This window comes from Carcharhinus amblyrhynchos, chromosome 10 (genome assembly GCF_965287045.1).
Source record: "Carcharhinus amblyrhynchos chromosome 10, sCarAmb.v2.hapA, whole genome shotgun sequence".
NCBI classification, from domain to species: Eukaryota; Metazoa; Chordata; class Chondrichthyes; order Carcharhiniformes; family Carcharhinidae; genus Carcharhinus; species Carcharhinus amblyrhynchos.
Genome location: NC_137333.1, coordinates 78,889,123 through 78,907,742, shown reverse-complemented (window position 1 = coordinate 78,907,742; position 18,620 = coordinate 78,889,123). Strand labels below are relative to the sequence as shown.

The window sequence follows — 18,620 nt, the reverse complement described above, 5'->3', positions numbered from 1 at the left end:
TGCCCCTTCATCAGTGAGTGAAGAGTTGGGTTCACAAACAGGGCATATATAGACACAAACTCAATCACAAGATAATGGTTGGAATGCAAGCCTTAACAGGTAATCAAGTCTTTACAGGTACACACAATGAGAGTGGAGAGAGGGTCAATACAGTTTAAAGAGGTGTGAACTGTCTCAAGCCAGGACAGTTAGTGAGATTTTGCAAGCCTAGGCAAGTCGTGGGGCCTACAGATAGTGTGACATGAACCTAAGATCCCAGTTGAGGCCGTCCTCATGTGTGCAGAACTAATATTGATTGTGTAAAAGACCATGTGGTTCACTGATGTCCTTTAGGGAAGAAAATCTGTCATTCTTACCTGATCTGGTCTATACATGACTCCAGATCCACAGTGGTTGATTCTTAATTGTCCCTGAAGTAGCCTAGTAAGATAGTCAGTTAATGGCTAGCTAGAGATGGCAACAAATGCCAGACTTTCCAGTGACACTTATATTCCAAGAATGAACAAAGGAAAAATGTTTTAAAAAAATTACCTTGGCAGTCATGTACATGAGGTTATTAAGAACTAGAGAGGTGGCCTGTGGAGACCCCCAGCCATTTCCTTTTAATCCATATTCCTCAATCATTTCTTCCTCTTTGTAGTTAGTTTGTTCATCAGGAGTTTGTGGGTCTGACGTTATGGGAAGAAGCCCACCATCCACTAGCTCAATGTTACGAAGCCAAGGTAAAAGATAGGTGAGCATAATTTGTCGGCCATTTGGGTGAGTGGTTGGAAATCTTTGGCTAACCTCTGGTCAAAGAGATGTAAACAAAACATTGACTTCCCTCAGTACTTACAAAAATATACATGTAGTAATAGTAATCCTGTCAGTGCAAAATAATCTAGAAGCTACTGTGTTATAGTTAATGCTTAAGATACAAACTTCTTTCAATTACTTTACAGGAAGTGTTAAATCATTTCACAATTGTACATGGTTGTTCACAGAACTTCCCAGTTTGAAAGAAAATCCCACACATAACGTTAAATGGTGAAAGTAGGCAGTTTTTTTTATTGTTGGAATACAGAGGTTTGAAAAGAAAAACTTTTTAAAACAATGTCTATTTTGAAACATGTACAAGAAATTAATTCTGTGTCTGTAATCTTGATTAGAACAATATTGTATGAAAATCAAAATCCACAACTGTGGGGAACAATGATGTAAATCATTGTTATTTTTGACAGTTCACAGGTGCATGACTTTAGAAATTTTGGGTTAGATTTTTAACTTGTGCGTTAACTGTCCATTAAAAATCCACCTGAAGTGAAAATTGAGCGGCTTCTGTAATGGATAGCAATGTCAGTTTACACCTAGGCGTCAGTTTGAAAGATAGCACCAGGCAAAGCTGTGTTTTGACAACCAAAGGAAATAGGTGCGAATACAGAAATTGAATGCAAACAAGTCTTTTCTAGTTACATGTATGCATATAAAAAGAATTAGGAAGAAGCATACAGTCACAAAGGCATGACCCCCTCATATTCGCCCTGGCCAAGTCACTCTCTCATGGCCCCTTTACATTAACCCCTAGAAGTAGTACACAATTTATGAGTGGTAATCTGGGAATAACTAAAACTTACCAAAAAAAAAAGTCTTACCTTACGTCATTTTTAATACAAAGAATGATGCTGGAATGCTGATTCTCATATTGGATATGCACACCTCTCCATCCCTCACATACACATACACTCACCTCGCTCCCTCACACAGTCTCTCCCTCACATTTACACACAAAAACACTACACATACTCATTCACTCTCACACACATCCATTCAACCTCCCCCTTTGTTACACACACTCATCCACTCTCCCTCTCCCCTCACACATACACTCATCCACCTCTCGCTGGCAGTGGCAGCAGGGCATGAATGGCTGGAGAATTCCAGTCTTTAACTCTGTTTCTCTCTCCACAGATGCTGCCAGATGTGCTGAGTTTATTCAGCATTCTCAGTTTTTATTTTAAGAAAAATAAGCTTTCCTGTTCTGTTTTATTTGCTAAGGTTTTGTGGGTTCCAGAAACAAACTATTGGGCTTAATCCCAACTATAAATTGGCTCAGGTGAGATACTAAAACTTAAAAATTCCAAATCTGATCCAAATCCACCTTGAACCCAGTTACTTCTGGGTTTTACAGAGATGGGATCAGGGGCGGGCAAAGTTTCACAACAGGCAACGTTGGTCAATTAAATATCTTAATGAGGCAAATCATTTCTAATGTAACCTATTTTAACATAAGCTGGTCAAGGCTCCAGGCCTCAGGGAACTATTAGCTGAAGAGAAGCAAGAACCAGCTGCAGGAGAAGCTAAGTTTTTCTCCTCAGTTCCCAAGCCCAGCAGAATTTCTCCCTTGCAGGGAGTCAGTAATTGGACTACCACATACTCCCTAAGGCTTCCAGTGGGTGACTGAGACTGCTGCAGAGTGCTCCTGCAAACCCCGACTGGAAGCTAAGCCAATCAATCATACTGACTTCCTGGTAGGTAAAAAAGAATTCAAGATGGAGCCGAAGCGAGGCGATTTCTTGTAAGCTGTGCTCATCATACCTTCAAATTCTATCTTTTACTCTTGTTCTATGCTTCTCAAACTTCATTCTAACTCTTTTAAACTCTCTAACAATGCCTTAATTCAATATCTTATAGAATTGGCAATCCTTAGGCTCCTGGGGACACCTGATCTGATTGATCTTTCTCTACACCCTAGCTATGACTGTAACACTACATTTGCATTCTCTTGTTTCCTTCTCTATGAATGGTATGCTTTATCTATATAGCGCACAAGAAATAATACTTTTCACTGTATACTAATACATGTGACAATAACAAATCAAATCAAATCGTCAAATCTAAATTGTGCTGTTATGTATTCAAACCTCCAGAGCGTGTGAGAAAATCCAAAATTCAGGATTTCCTAACAAAAACCCTTTCTCCAATCCAAACCACCTATTAAGATTCAGACATTTCACTTTCTGGTTAAATGTAAATTTAACTGCTTGAAAAATACAGAACAAATAATATTTAAAATATGTCATGATCGGCTATTTTTATTTTGTCTCTTCTAATAAATTTACACTGCATATTTCCTCTTTTAATTTGTGCTCATGATTCACAAGGAGACAAAATATGTTGTAAATGCACTATTTTCTAATATACTGGAGAATACCTGAAAACATAGGAAGTGTGAGCTCAGGATACATCCTTGCTAATTCATTTGACAGTTGAGACAATGATACAGAATACAGATGAGGTAATGACCCATGCGTTCCAAACAGAATACTATCAGGTTTCTGCTCAGCCACCTTTTTGGAATACAGGAATAGTTTTGCTTCCAGAATCTGAAAAAAGGACAAATTGTAAAATCCGCTGTTATAGTGAACTCAAACTGAATGTCACAAATACAATACATACATTATTTGTATAAGTTCTGGGCTCATCACAAGGTATTTATGTCTTTTGTTAATCGTGAATTAGAATTGCTTCATTTGTGAGTTTAAAATTAGGGTTATGGAGTGGGATGGTGCTCAATTGGACCAAAAACAGACCCATGCATTGTGATGTGCGATTAACAGCTTCTTGTACTCCATGAATTTGAATTTGAAACCAATAGTAATTGCACTGCTGAGTGGCTGCATGATTCAGCAGAGGGCTCAAGTTCATGCAAGAACAGCATCACTTAAAGCTAGCCTGCACTAACTAGTTAAATAGGAGGTGCAATCTGGCTGAAGTGGTTTACAACTAAAGAACTCCAACCTGGCCAGGCAATGATGAAAGACTCTGGGTCCGATATTAGCGTCAAGTTGTGCCTATTTCAGGCGTGAAAACTTGGTAAAGTTGGACATGAGGTGAGTAGCATGTTTTGTGCATGTGCAGTTGGAGGTGCTGATCGGAGCAGCAACATTTCAGGTGCGTCAAGCCCTGTCCACAGGCTTCTGCAATGTGATTTGGAATTGCTGATATTTTTTCAGGCAGAGTGCATATGGGGGCGCCTGAGAATGGGTCTGAAAGTCGGATCTGAAACTCTCCCAGTTTCAAGTCCACTCAGCATGGTGAAACAGGGCCCTCAGAGGTGGAAGAGCAGGAAGATAGTGAAGAAAAAACACCAGTGCTTACTCTCATGCTCAGACAGAACACAGCAGATTCCTCCAGAACAGTTCAGGCATTGGAAGCATTATTCCATCACCTCAATGGTCTGCTCTATCACATTACATGTGGCAGTATGACTTTTGTTAAATGCACGGTGTTCCTATATGCACTGGACTCATGAACCATGTCATCAAAAAATAGTTATTGTTATGCAGTGGCCAACCTTTGGCTTGTCCTTGTGACTCAAATGCAACTAAAACTCTGCTCATTGTTTCAGCATTTATCGTTATACTCTGCTACATTTCGCATGGTTTACTTTATACCTGCAAGAGCTGCATTGATATTTCATAAATATCTCTGTCTGTATCAGAAGCTTTAAAAAGCACCAGGTTCAGCAGTGTCACTATATCATATGGATAGTTCCTAGGAAGAAAATTTAAAATATTACACAATTTGCTGTAAGATGTTTAACATCACCAGTTTAGGAAATAAAAGGATCAATGTTAATTTTCTTTTTATACTGAATAAATCTGAGAAATGCCAAATAAAACCATATATAACAATACGGTATGTTACAAATACTCAGTAGTACTGTTCTAACTACTAACTAATTTTTCTAGCTTCCTGCGCTGCTCGAGCAGATGGGTCCCCACTGCCACTCCGCACTGGGATTGCAGGCAGAGGGAGGGAAGAAGTGTTCGGGGCTGGTCATCTGGATGGGTGGGGGATCAGGGCTGCCGGGGGTAGAACTTAGAACATAGAACATTACAGTGCAGAACAGGCCCTTCGGCCCACGATGTTGCGCCGACCAGTTTTTTAAAAAAAAACACTGACCCACTAATCTAAACCAATCCCTTTTCATCCATAAACCTATCCACAGATCTCTTAAACGCCCCCAAACTAGGCGCATTTACAACTGCAGCAGGCAGGGCATTCCAGTCCCTCACCACCCTCTGGGTAAAGAACCAACCCCTGACATCCGTCCTATAACTACCCCCCCTTAATTTAAAGCCATGCCCCCTCGTGCTAGCTTTCTCCATCCGAGGAAAAAGGCTATCACTATCCACCCTATCTAAACCTCTAATCATCTTATACGTTTCAATAAGATCCCCTCTTAGCCTCCTTCTTTCCAGCGAAAACAACCCCAAATCCCTCAGTCTCTCCTCATAGGACCTCCCCTCCATACCAGGCAACATCCTGGTAAACCTCCTCTGCACCCTCTCCAAAGCCTCCACGTCCTTCCTGTAATGTGGGGACCAGAACTGCACACAGTACTCCAAGTGCGGCCACACCAGGGTTGTGTACAGAGTTGTTGGGTAGGGGGGGTTGGAGAGATTGGGACTGCCTGGGAGGAAGAACCGGGAGATTGGGGCTGGTCAGGTAGGGGTGGGGTTCGGGGAGATTGGAGTGGGGTAGGGGGAATATCGGGGCTGGCCTGGTGGGGGGAGTCTGAGAGGCCAGCGATGGGGGTGGGTCAGAAGGCCAGCGATGAGGGGTTGTGGGGCTGGCCAGCGATCTGGAGGCCGGCAATGGAGGTGCCACTGCGCATGTGCTGATATCCACACCGACAGATCAGCACATGCACAGTGGCCCACTCAGCGCTATGCTGCCGACCTCTCAGGTGGGCATAGGTCTCACCACAGATTTCCAGAGTGAATCACTGAGATTCATTCCAGAAATCACATTAAAAAAAAGTGGGATTTACTCCCACTTTCTTGCAAACTGGGGACTTGAATTTTTTGGGAAATTCCTGGCCAAGATGTTAACTTTACTTCTCTTTCCACTGATGATTCAAGATCTATTAAGTAATTTTCGCACATTCTGTTTTAAGTTCAGGTTTCCAGAATCCACAGTATAACTGTGTATAACTGCCTTTTATTGATAACATTTTAATACCAGAACATGCTGCAACCAGCGACCAACTTCTTTTTGTACTGGGTTTTTTTGGTTCCTAATACAACATTACTTACATATCACATCAATAAATTTATTCAACTCTGCTGAGACAGTCATTTTGACTTTTGATGATAGTTTAGACACTTGTTAATAATTCTCCAGATTTTTGTTTCTATTGAAGTCAATCAAAATGAAAATTGGGAGACGTGTCTAATGATCCAGAAAATCTGCTGTCTTATAATTTTTTTGCAGCCAGGAGAATCAAAGCGATCAGAATCACTCCCCTCTGCATTTGCATCCCTGCCTCCTGCAAACTATTTGTGGACCGGTGTGGCCTCCATGGTACCAAATATTGAACTGGTCTACATCTGGCAAGAGGCAGCAGGACATCCCTTTAGTGTCTGCTGATAAGATTTAAATGAGGTCCAAACTCAAAATAGCCTGAGCCTCCTTGCCCATTCAAAAGCAAGCAACAGGAACATTTCGCCTTGTTGGCTGCCAAAATGTGTAAATTTATTTTCAGTACCTGTCCATCCAAAGCTAACTGGGAGTCTGTGAAACAGAAGAACATTATACAAAGAGCACTAAACATTTTTAAGAGAAAGATGACACAGTAAGAAATCAGAAATATTAAATCTGATTCCTTGCATAGCATATGCTGAACAGTTAGCAATCTGAAGTTGATTACCTGCTTCCACATACAGTGGCAATGGCTTTGAAACATCCCGATGCCAACTGGTGAGATCCTGTGTAGCAACGATCTACAGCCCAATTGAAAAGGTTTACTTGGTCTGGATTTAGCTCTAGAAGTAATATCACGACTTCACAGCCAAGCTGATGGACCTACAATATCAAAAAGGACTTTGAAGCCTTTTAATATGGCCTAAAAGACACACTATTATATATTGTAATGTAAGTGTTTAAAATGGTTGCATCAAATTCCTATGTACTATTTTGAACAGCCAGGTACCGCCATATGAATAATAGGCTTAGGAATTTGATATACAGTGTTCGTTTGATAATATTGCATGGTGTAATTTTCAGGCTTATGTTCATATTTTCTGTAGCCTGATGGTTATTCATGAAGACATCATCAAAGCCTTATGGTTAAAAATCTTCCTTCAACCAAACAGCTGCAGAACCCGAGTTCTGTCCAAGCTTAAAATGCTTGGCCCTCATCTACACTGTTTCTACTGGAATGTCTGAACTTCTGTACCAAAAGAAAGGTCACCATAGTCCCAGATGACCAATGGCTATTCTCCCATTTGAGGGGAGAGCTGGCTAGCGGTGATTTAACCTGAGGAGCACCACATTAAAGACAAAGCCAAGGTTGAGAAAGCACCTCCTTCATGAACAACCTCAGCCAGTACAGGAATTGAACCCACACTGTTAGTGTTGTGCTGTATCACTAACCAGCCTTCCAGCCATCTGAGCTAAACTTCTTTACCAGTACCTATTAAAAGACAAATTCATTTCTACGTGCTTTTCCCATTGTGGAAGTCAATGCTACTAGAAACATGGAGTATCTCTGAAGGAATACACAATTTGCCTTTTGATTCTGATCTCTGGACTCACGTGAAACAATAATTCTTATTTTTATCTCTGGTCTTTGCCGTATTCCTCTTTTGGTCCCTTATCTTTAATTGAATGGATGCAAAAATTTGCAAATCCTTTTCCTATGTTTTGAGTATGTGTAAAATAAACTCTCTGATTTTACCCTAACCTGAGTTTGCTGTGGAGTTATTAATAGAGGATGGATCACTCCAAAACTGAATGGTCAAGGAAAATATGCCACACTCAAAGCGGGAAATCAAAAATATCTTTCAGTTTACAGACGGGAGGTGGAGGTAAAAATCAGCCCTGTTTTAAATTAACCCTCTTCTGTTCCTAATACTTCTCTTGTACATAACTTTGTATTGTACCAGACTGAGGAGAAAATAATGACTATTTAAAGTGAGGGATTATGAATTTTCAACAATAATCGTTATTACTAAAAATTTCATAATTTCCTTACTCGCAAATCATGGCACGCCAAAATATTATCCAACCATTTATAAAGGTATCCATCTGGAGAGAGACCCACATTATCAAACACTGGGCCACAGCACAGTACAGCTGACATTGCCTAAGAGAAAACAAATCAAATAAAAAATTAACATGTGACAAGTCTTGCCCAATTAAAAGTTATTTTACAGAAAAGTTTAATTTTACATTAACATTTCAGCCTTAGAATACTTTCACGTTCTGTGGGAGTTAAGGATGGAGGTTTTGTAAAATGCTTACTGATTAAATAGAAGAGATATCTGGTGGGGAAGGGGCGGAGGTGCAGGATAAAATGTCATAATCTTAAAATTAGAAGTTGGTATTTAGCAGTGAAACCAGGAAGCAATATTTTGCCCAAAAGGAGTTGGAAATCTTGAACTCACTCTCAGAATAAGGGTGTTGACGTTGGGTTTGTTGGATTTGTTAAGACTGAGGTTGATAGATCTTTGTTAGGGAAGGGCATCAAGTTATAAGGAGCAAATATTGGGAAATCAAATTGAAGTAAATCTGTTAGAGTTTAGAAGAATGAGGGGAGATCTCATTGAGACGTATAAGATGATGAATGGGATGGATAGGATAGAGGTGGAAAGACTCTTCCCGCTCAAAAAAGACAGTAGGACTAGGGGGCACAGCCTCAAGATAAAGGGGGGGCGGTTCAGAACGGAGTTGAGGAGGAACTTCTTCACTCAAAGGGTGGTGAATCTCTGGAATTCTCTGCCCGTTGAAGTGGTGGAGGCTGCCTCGCTAAATATTTTTAAGAAGCGGGTTGATGGGTTTTTGATAAGAGAGGGGATTAAGGGTTATGGGGAGAGGGCGGGAAAGTGGAACTGAGCCACGACAGATCAGCCATGATCTTATTGAATGGCGGGGCAGGCTCGAAGGGCCAGATGGCCTACTCCTGCTCCTATTTCTTATGTTCTTATGTTCTTATTGCAACAAATCAAGTGAGCTCCAGATGTTAATGAGTGAGTTTAGCTGTCAACACTGTGCAGATTTCAGCCTTTATTGAGAGACAAGTCCAAAAGGATCCCCCCAGGCCAGCCCCAACCCCAACCACCACCCCCATGGCCAGCTCCAATGGCCATCTCACTTCCTCCCCCACCAATCTCATCGCAGAGTGACAGTGGGTTCCCCGCCTCCCCCCCACCACTCCCCTCCCATCCCAAATAGGCCCCCTGTATGCCCCATTCCCTCTAGCCTCACCCCACTGGCACTGCCCAGTGATGGTAGCAGCACCAAAGTGCCCGGTGGGCAGTGCCAGTATGTCCCCTTGGGCAATGCCAGGGTGCCAGGCTGGCAGTGCCCAAGGGACACCACGCCCCCATCCCTGACCACCCGTGAGGGCCTCAATGGCTTCTGTCCCCACCAGAAGCATAAGGACACTTGTCCCCCATTAGTGGGGAGCAGTTGTAAACCCCGCTGGTGGGAACCCCTCCTGATAAGGGCGGGGAGACGTTAGCGGGCCTGGAAGTGACCGTACCGGGCCCACTAAATCATATGGAAATTGCTATTTCCACATGGTAATCATTTGCATGCCAATTTCTGGGTTTCAGCTGATTACACTAAAAAAAGCCTCGGAAACTCGAAATCTAGCTGGACGCCAGTCGTGAATCCTGCCAAAGGTCCCCAGCTATTTTCCAGTAGCGCAGTGGGCTGGGAAAATCCCAGCCAATTAGTTTGAATCGCTATATGGGATGTCCCAAGTTTGCAATCTATAATCTAGATTGCAGGGACGTTTTATTTTGGTTTTGGGTTTACCTGTGTTTTTCCTCAAAGTAAGTAGAAGCTGGAATATGGAAATAGCTTTTAGACAAGCAGAAAAATATCTCTGAGAGGCTGTAGATCAAAAGTTGAGGGCAATAAAAAAGCAAGAGTTTTTCTGATTTTGGAGTCATTGAACAAGAAAGCCATGAGACACATGCATGAGCTGGGGCATCCACAATTGTAAGGGTCACCCAACCTGATGCTTGTGAAAAGTCCCCAGAAATTGTGTACCTTGAAGAATAGTGGGAATATTGAGGAGAATTAAAATGAATTCCTGAAAGCTACGGCCTTTGGTCTGAGAAGTGAAGATACCCTCAAGATCTTGTAAAGTATAGAGGAACTCTTGGTAGAAATAAAGGCAAAATTAGGAATATCCTAATGAGATGAAATATAGTATCTAAAAAGAAACATATTTCACAGGGGTAGGTACCATTGGGAAGACCCATCTCGAACTGCCTTTGAACTGAGTGGCTTGTTAAGTCATTCCAAAGGACACTTCAGGGTCAATCATAGCTGGAATTTTCAGCCCTTCATGCCGGCAGGATCAGAAGATCCTGCCGATGTGAACAGAAATGTAAATGGCTTGCCGGCCCTGCTGCAGGTGGCTGGAAACATCAGGCCCACATTGCTGTGGGTCTGAAGTCAAATGTAGGCCAGACCAGTTATGTAAAGCAGGCTTAGTGAACCAGATGGGTTTTTACAATCAATAATAATTTCGTAGTCATAATTACTGAAACAAGCTTTCAGTTCCAGATTTTTATTAACTGAATTTTAATTCCACCAGCTGGTGTGGGTTTCTGCTAGCTGTAAAATGCACATGCCATTCTGTGACTGTGTCTGCAAAACAAAACTACTGCCTATTATTTTGCACAATTACTGGTAAACTGACAGCTTTATTTAAGAGGGTCACAAATGGCTGACACATTAAAACTATAATAACAGATTTTCAGTAAGTAGTAACGTGTCTGAATACGTGACAAGAAGTATTACTAAATATCTATAGCCCATACCTACAATTTAAATATTATTTCTGTAAATTATGTTAGTTTCAGTTGCAGATTGCCACTAGCAACACGTTATTGATTTATTCTGCATATTGAAACTATTGCTATATGCATGCTCCCAAAGGTCCGGTGTAATATGCACAGAATAGAAACACGACCAGCACAAATGTATCTATTACCCTGATGCACATAGTAAATTGAGGATGAAACACTTCATGACTTTATTTCAGATGTCATGATAGGCATAATTTTTACTGACTTGATCCACAGATATCAGTTTGGTCAGAAAATTGTGGAGAGTGTGCATTTTATGATTTTCCCTATACGCCTTGGAGCTTTAACTCCATTAGTATGTAGTGATACTATTGATTAGTTCCCATCTGGAGACTAGCCTAATTCCAGCCAGGGATCCTAATTCATTATAAGATTTAAAATCGCAACTTTGAAGCTTGGTATTGGGTCACTTGCTGGCCCATATTCCAGCCTAAATTGAAACTAGGTATGGGCAAGTTAGTGCTGGCTTTGAGTTGAGAAAAATACTTCAGTGATTTTAACGCTCCACTAACTTTGGGGTTAAAATTCATGACAACGAGACTATTCTTTGCCAACACCTTGAGTAAACCCTTTGAAAATGTCCAATACTTCTGGTACATAGTGGCATTATTAATTCCAATTTATGCTCACCAACGAAATTTAATATTAGTTTAAACCTGTCAAGACAGTGGAATTATGATGATCAATGGAGAAAATTATCCAACCACAGGTGGGATTTTCCACACAACTGTTGCATGTTCACGATGGTACAGACAGCTGCTATTGCTGATCCTGCCATTGTCAACAGGGTTTCCCATTCAATGCACTCCTCACTACTGGGAAACTTGCATTGAAACTGGAAGATCCTGCTGATGTGGACAGCCATATAATTTCAGCCAATCTTAGCACCTAAATTCCGACCACAGATGGAAGCAGCAAATGCATCAACAGTATACTGGTATTGGAAAGCCATGTTAACAGTAGCTTATATATAAACTAATCCAACGCTGTAAAAGGCTTTCTCCAATCTGAAAATGGTTTAGCGTCAGAACCTTTGAGATGCACGTTTTAATAGTTTTCTACCAATCATTAGAAATAAAAAAAATACAATTAATAACGTATACACTTCAAAGTAAAAGCATCTTCGTGAGAACTAGGCAACTGACTGGCGGAAACAATCTCAGCCATTGACAGAAATTATGTAGTAATAGAAAACACAAGAAGTTTATGAAGCTACTTTGGTTGCAGCAATGGGATTTTTACTTTTTTCCATTAGTGCTGGCAAAAAAACATTAGTATGAGTTTATAGTGGGGAAGACAATACCTGGATCTTCTGGTCAGCCACAAAGGCAAAAGGCGAGGATGCACTGCATTTGAGAGTGCATTATAACCTTTTTTTCAACCTGCTGGGACTTTCTCCGGGGGGGAAGATGGGGGTGACGTGGGGGTGGGGGGGAAACGGAGGTGATGAGGAAAGCTTGGGTGTGGGGGTGAAAGGAGGGCATGATCAGAGTTTGAAGAATTGAGGGGATCAGCAGAACTTGAGGGGAAGGGGGTTGAGAAGAGTTAGGGGGAGGGGAATGAACAGAGATGGGGAGAGGGGATTGAGCAGGGACGGGGGTACAGGAAGGCGTAAGCAGAGCTTAGGGAGGAGGTGGGGTGATCGAAGCTTGAGGGAGAAGGGGATTGAGCAGAGCTTTGAAGTGGGGTGGAAGGCTGAGCAGAGCCTGGGGTGGGTGTGCACAGAAGCAGACGAGGGGCTAGGGAGCGGGGCTGCTGAGCAGACCTAGAGAGGAGGCGGGGTTGAGTAGAACTTGGGAAGGGATTAGAGGTTGAGTAGAGCTTGGGAAGGGAAGTGGGGGTGAGTAGACCTTGGGAGTAAAGGCTGAGCAGAGCCTTGTGGAGTTTGTGGGGGGCCAGTGCTGTGAAGAAGTGGGCATGCAGAGCTTGTGGGGAGGGGGGCATTAAGGGAATGGGCAAAGTAGGCAAACAGTGCATTTTATATGTGACAGGTCTGGACAGGACTATCAGTATAGGCTCCGACAAAGCCATTTCTGCAGACTCGTAAGTTCTGGTTTTCAGTGTAAGCTGCAGTTTTGTTGCTATTGAGACCTGAAGATCCCGGGTAATATTTCTAACAATGTCAGCAAACAGAAAAATAAATTTGAATAGATTTTGCTCATTTTCCTTTAAATTCAATGGTTATCTTGAAGGCTTTTTTGAATGAACTCAAATTAAAAACTAGTTAAGGTCACTGTGCAAACACAAAATAATGAGAAAATTCTTGCATTTTCTTGATAATACAAGTTTTCAAAATATTATTTGAAGTATAGAACAATATTTTTTGAAAAAACTCACTGAATTATTATCAAGAAAATATAACATGGACTCAATCACACATGGAAAACATACCTTTAATGCACAATACTGGTATCTTGTAATTTGGTGGTTTCTGTCACTGTAACGATCCAAAGGAGTAAACATGACACTAAATGGCCCTGCCCATTGGCTGAACAAGATAAAAAGATGGTGACGCAAACTCTGTTGTGGGAATAGGAATCTGCGGTGATGTACTATACAGGGAAAAAAAAATGATTAATCTCTACTATTTGAAGGAAATCAGATGACAAAATTACAGGAGTTACTAAAGAAAAGGCTATTTCTGTGTAATCAGTTACATGCTTCAGATGACAATTAATCTAATTTAAAATGTGATATCAAGTGTACATTGCTTTCCTAATTAACCTGATATAATGTTACTTTGGTGTGTGTTACTTGCATAAATGATTTATAGCTGTTCTGCTACTGTGCTTTTATACTATGTTAAGTAAATCATCTGTTAAGTCATCTGTTGAAATAAATTAATTTTTCAACATAATGAGGCCAAAATATAAAGAATTTTATTAAAAATTTCAGCTGGTCAAAGACTGGGACATAACCTTTTGATGTAATCCAAATTCTCTTTTGAAAATTAGTATAGTCAATGTTTCACCATCAACAGAGTTTGGAAACATTGAAACAATAAGCTTAATTAAGATACTCCTGGAGCTGTCATTGTAAATCATTCATTCGATTATTTTGAACAGAATTGGGATATGACCTTAATCTTTTTCCAGCACTGTGTTCATTTTCAACCAATTTTTTTGTTCACTGAATTTAATGTTTTCTTTTGGCATTTTGTTTATTTTCCATTTGTCTGTCTATTAAAAAAGTAAATTGTGCCATTAAAATATCCTATCGATCTGTAGAGGATTTAAAAAAAAATCATTCCTGGGATATGGGCATCGCTGGCTGGCCAGCATTTATTGCCAATTCCTAGTTGCCGCTGTTTAGATGGCGGTTGAGAGTCAACCACATTGCTGTGGCTCTGGAGTCACATGTAGGCCAGAAGAGGTGAGGACGGCAGATTTCCTTCCCTAAAGGGCATTAGTGAACCAGATGGGTTTTTCTGACAATCAGCAACAGTATCATGATCATCAGTAGATTCTTAATTTCAGATTTTAAAAATTGAATTCAAATTCCACCATCTGCCACGATGGGATTCAAACCCGGATGCCCAGAACATTAGCTGAGCTTCTGGATTAGTAGTCTAGCAATAATACCACTAGGTCATTGCCCCCCCCCACCCAATATCAACACTAATGATGGTCAAGAAAGGACCCAATGCAGAAATGGCAAGAAGAGCAGCTCTAGAAAGCAGATGCATATGCAATTTTGTTTTAAACAAATGTCAATTTTAAATTACTGCATTCAGTGGGATTTTATTATTGATGGTTGAAGCCAAATTCTGGGATTTCTAGTCAAAATTATGAAACTTTGGAAAAGACAAAACAGAAAGATAAAACTTCAACAAAAATGCTTGTTACTGTTGGGATAAAACATGTTTGTGAGATGGATAAGGTAATTTTGATGTTCTATTGAAAGCAATTAATGCAAAGTAAAATTCAAACGTATCTTACTAACATTGGTATATGTCAAATAATTTGCACTTTAGACATTGGAAATCAATTATAATTAAAATCTGGGAAGGTACTATATAAACAATCAAACTACTGCACATGAGCATAAGGTTTAATAAAGGAAGTCATCCATCCAGTTTCGGTATTGGATCAAAAATTATTTATGCCATTGAGTGCAAACTGTTATGCAAGGTCAGAGTACACACAATTTTATTGAGGTGAAACTGAAACTGACAAGCTGATGAGAATACTTGGAGTTTAAGAATTTTTGATATGACATATGTGCTATAGCTTAAAATGAATAGGAAATATAGACAGTGAGCAGACTGCTCCAAAAATTCAGCTTTTATTCAAGAGTCCATTTGTCTTCAATTTTGCTCCCCTTATTGCTCTCCTGGAAGAGGAGAAGCCTTGCCAGGAACACTATGGCCAATTACAGGTGCACTACTGTTACCTGGCTGACATTAGTAACTCAACATCCATTAAGGTGCAAATCTTCAAACCTCAGACTTGTTTATCTCCCTCAGCATCACTTCACACAGTGAAATAGGGATTAAGGTGCAAACTGAGGCTCAAACATTTAAGTTTGCCTTGGTTCAACCAGCCCATTGCAGGAAAATGAACTCAAATGAAATTTGCTAGTAATTTAGTTTATTACATGATTTGAAATTACTTACATGACATAAGTCAATAAATGCTTAATGTGTTTATAAGACTTCCTGTTGGCATTTAAACCAGTTTTTAACCCATTTATATAAAAATAATACCACTACATTGATAGGATGTGTCTTTCCTCTGCAATATAACCTTAAAATTCATGAGAAGGTGGTTTAAAGCTGAATCAAATTAAAATATATTCAACATAGTCATGAGAAAGTAGAATTCACTGCTCTAATAGGTTTTACATTCAAAGTTAATTGGGATGTTTTTGGAGAAAAAGATGTTTAAAAGATAAAACTGACATGGCTACCTGAAAGAGCAGTGGCATTGGTCCAAAAAGACTACTCCTGCTTTTATGATAATGAAATAGTGGACTGAGGATTACCATACAATTAAGTGTTGATCAAACACTATTATCTCAAATATGATTCTTTATTTCACAATTCTGCAAAGATCATCACTAGTCTTTACACAAATGTAACTGTGTCGGAGAAGAAATCCAAGCAGGTTTGGAATTGAATATATCAGGAACATTATGCTTCCACAATTGGTCTTTTTGGGCATAAAAAATACAAAGCATTTCCAGTGGTATAGCCAGTTTCCATAATAATGAGCATGCACTGACTAACGTTTGTAATCTCAAATTAAGAAGCCAGGTTTAGCTCAATTATTTCACCTCAGCTCTTTACACACTCAAAACACAGTTCCAGTGACCTTGGACCCATTTGAGTTCATTCTCATTCTTAGGCATGATAAATGGTATGTTGGCATTCACAAGCTTAAATGTGGACAATTTGGTGGACTATGTGATAACATATTTCCTTTTCCTTGCAGCAATGATACAAAAAACTTAATACATCACATCGTCAAAACAAAATTATATTTCTAGGCAAATCAACAATTGCTGCATCATAAAGCATACTGCCATTCTATTTGTTGCTTGGAAAACTTTAAAAATATATTGAAATGAATTATAAAATGTATAAACCTTAATTAAAATGTATTATATTTCTACTCCGTTTTGTTAAGCCTTGTTTATAGTTTAGGAATGACTACATTTAAAAATGAGGGGTAATTTTCAGACTTTGGAAGCCCAATTTGGCAGGAATGCATACTGGAAGTACGGATGCATAATTTTCTAACCACTTGGATTAACGGTTAGAAATGGTCTCCAAATTTCTGCTACCTGCTTTCTGAAGTTGAATGTCTGTGCCAGAAATGTGAAGTGAACAAGATGATAGTGCTTTATTTGTTTGAAGTCTTTAAAGCCTTTTTATTGGTAAATATTATTTTAAGAAGCTTTGATTAGATTTAAATTTACTTTTGGAAAATTCAGGAAAAAACCTGCCACACAGGCCTCAAGAAATTGACAACCATCCCTCAAAGTAGAAAAGGAATAGCACAGGCAGAATGGGTTTACCTGGAACACACTGGATCAAATTGGCTACCATTGCACTAAAATGAGCTCGGATGTCTTTTAGAATTTCAACATCTTTGTCATTTTCTGCCTCCAACAGCATCCTGGTTAAATCGACATATTCTAAGAACAGGGCTCCCAGTGCCAAAGTATCCCGTTCTAAAGCTCCATTAGTACTAGCAAAGAGAAAGAAAACTAAGATTTATTAAATGCGGTTGAAGACTAAATGCCATTTATTTACAACAATTGATTTAATCACAATGGGGATAATGTCATCTATTGGTTTAAATTGATTTTAAATGGTTGAAAAGTGGTACAAATCTTGCTAGAAAGGTACTGTACAAATGGTACTATTTTTCAGAATCAGTCCATTTGTATTACTAACAGTTGCAAGAGTATTTTGGATACGTTTATTAGTGGTAAGAGCAGAAAACTGTAGGTTACATTTAAAGGGGTTTGGAGGATTAACATGAAATTGCAGAACAGAGGCAAAACTTCTTGTTGTCTTTGGGAAAACACTAAAATCATTCCAATCCATTTGACACATTTCTAAAGGCAAATGGGATAAAGGCAAAAATGTGACAGCGAAATAGTAAAGGGAGTATGTAGGTAGGAGTCTGCAAACAAGTAATGTAGTAGTTAGAACCTAACCACTAATGAATGGTGATGGGATGGAATGGTCTCAATGAGATGGTTGTAAAGTGAGCAGCTCTTTTTGCCACTCAATGGCACCATTCCTATAGATTACCATTGCAAAATGCTTGGTAAATTTGCAGGCAGGCCCACGGTGCAGTGACCAACACTTTCACACGTGATGCAGCCACATGCTACATGGCAGCTGCAGATGTCTTAGCAATAGACAGCATAAATCTGCAGTTGGCTTTCTGAAACCACAGAATCTATTAAGGCATGGCTGTAGTCAAATAGATGCAACAGTGCCTACATTTATAATTGCTGGTATCTTGGCAGTGAGTGCATTAGCATACATTCTACAAATCAAGTCTTGTTGTTTTTGCTTTGCATTTCAAGAGTATCGATCACATATCTCATTTAATTACTGAATTATGCGTGGGACAACAGAAAGTTTTGTTTATATTTTCCTCCATTTTATTGCAAACTTACTTGTCACTTATAACCCCAGCATCAGCAAGAAGTTCAAATATCCTTAAAAGCTGCAGTCGTAATAAATCTCGACGCTCACGGCGCTTTTTGTTCTAAAGCAGGTTATGGGAAACAGAAATCCATACAGACTGAATGGTAAAGCACAACAAAATTATATTTGTGGAAAATAATTGTAAATACAATCTAACTCTGTTGAAAATAAATTAGCATGCTCTGCTTGAAGGCTGGTTCTTAGTTCATTGTCTGCTGTTGCTTCATCTTGAGCAGTTTCCTTGGCTGTTTTGTCAATGGGGGTTTGCCATTGCCTTCCACTTTCAAAGGAAGGCTAAGGAGGTAGATCACAAGTCTACCACAACCACAGCAGGAAGCAAAACTGCGATGTTGGAATTATTCTGAGCTTCACACCAGGCACTTTGCTAACTGAATTAAATAGCCTCTTTCCAGATACATCACTTAAAATCAAAAAGCCAATGAATTTCCTCTCTGAAATTAGCACAGAAATGCTAATCAGTCAGAGGAGTGATGGGTGGAGAATTGAATTATGGAATTTAATTCAGGACCCGTTGAGTGAGCCCCTCCATTTTTCTGCCATTGAAACATTTTGCTAGAAGT

The 18,620-nt window shown here is 39.8% G+C and overlaps 1 protein-coding gene across 6 annotated transcripts in view; it reads right to left on the bottom strand.

The window, feature by feature from the left end:
- Positions 1-18,620, bottom strand: part of fryb (furry homolog b (Drosophila)) — a 360,066-nt gene that overhangs the window by 136,343 nt on the left and 205,103 nt on the right. For all 6 annotated transcript variants that reach the window (XR_013888056.1, XM_080197438.1, XM_080197440.1 and 3 more), the window contains exons 25-32: positions 18,009-18,100; positions 16,890-17,062; positions 13,263-13,423; positions 8,021-8,131; positions 6,695-6,849; positions 4,434-4,533; positions 3,191-3,362; positions 532-788 (exon numbers count right to left, since the gene is read on the bottom strand). Coding sequence is in view for 5 of the 6 variants with exons in the window: in XM_080197438.1 (XP_080053564.1) it covers positions 532-788; positions 3,191-3,362; positions 4,434-4,533; positions 6,695-6,849; positions 8,021-8,131; positions 13,263-13,423; positions 16,890-17,062; positions 18,009-18,100 (1,221 nt within the window). In the remaining variant the exon portion in view is untranslated. The remainder of the gene's footprint in view (positions 1-531; positions 789-3,190; positions 3,363-4,433; positions 4,534-6,694; positions 6,850-8,020; positions 8,132-13,262; positions 13,424-16,889; positions 17,063-18,008; positions 18,101-18,620) is intronic.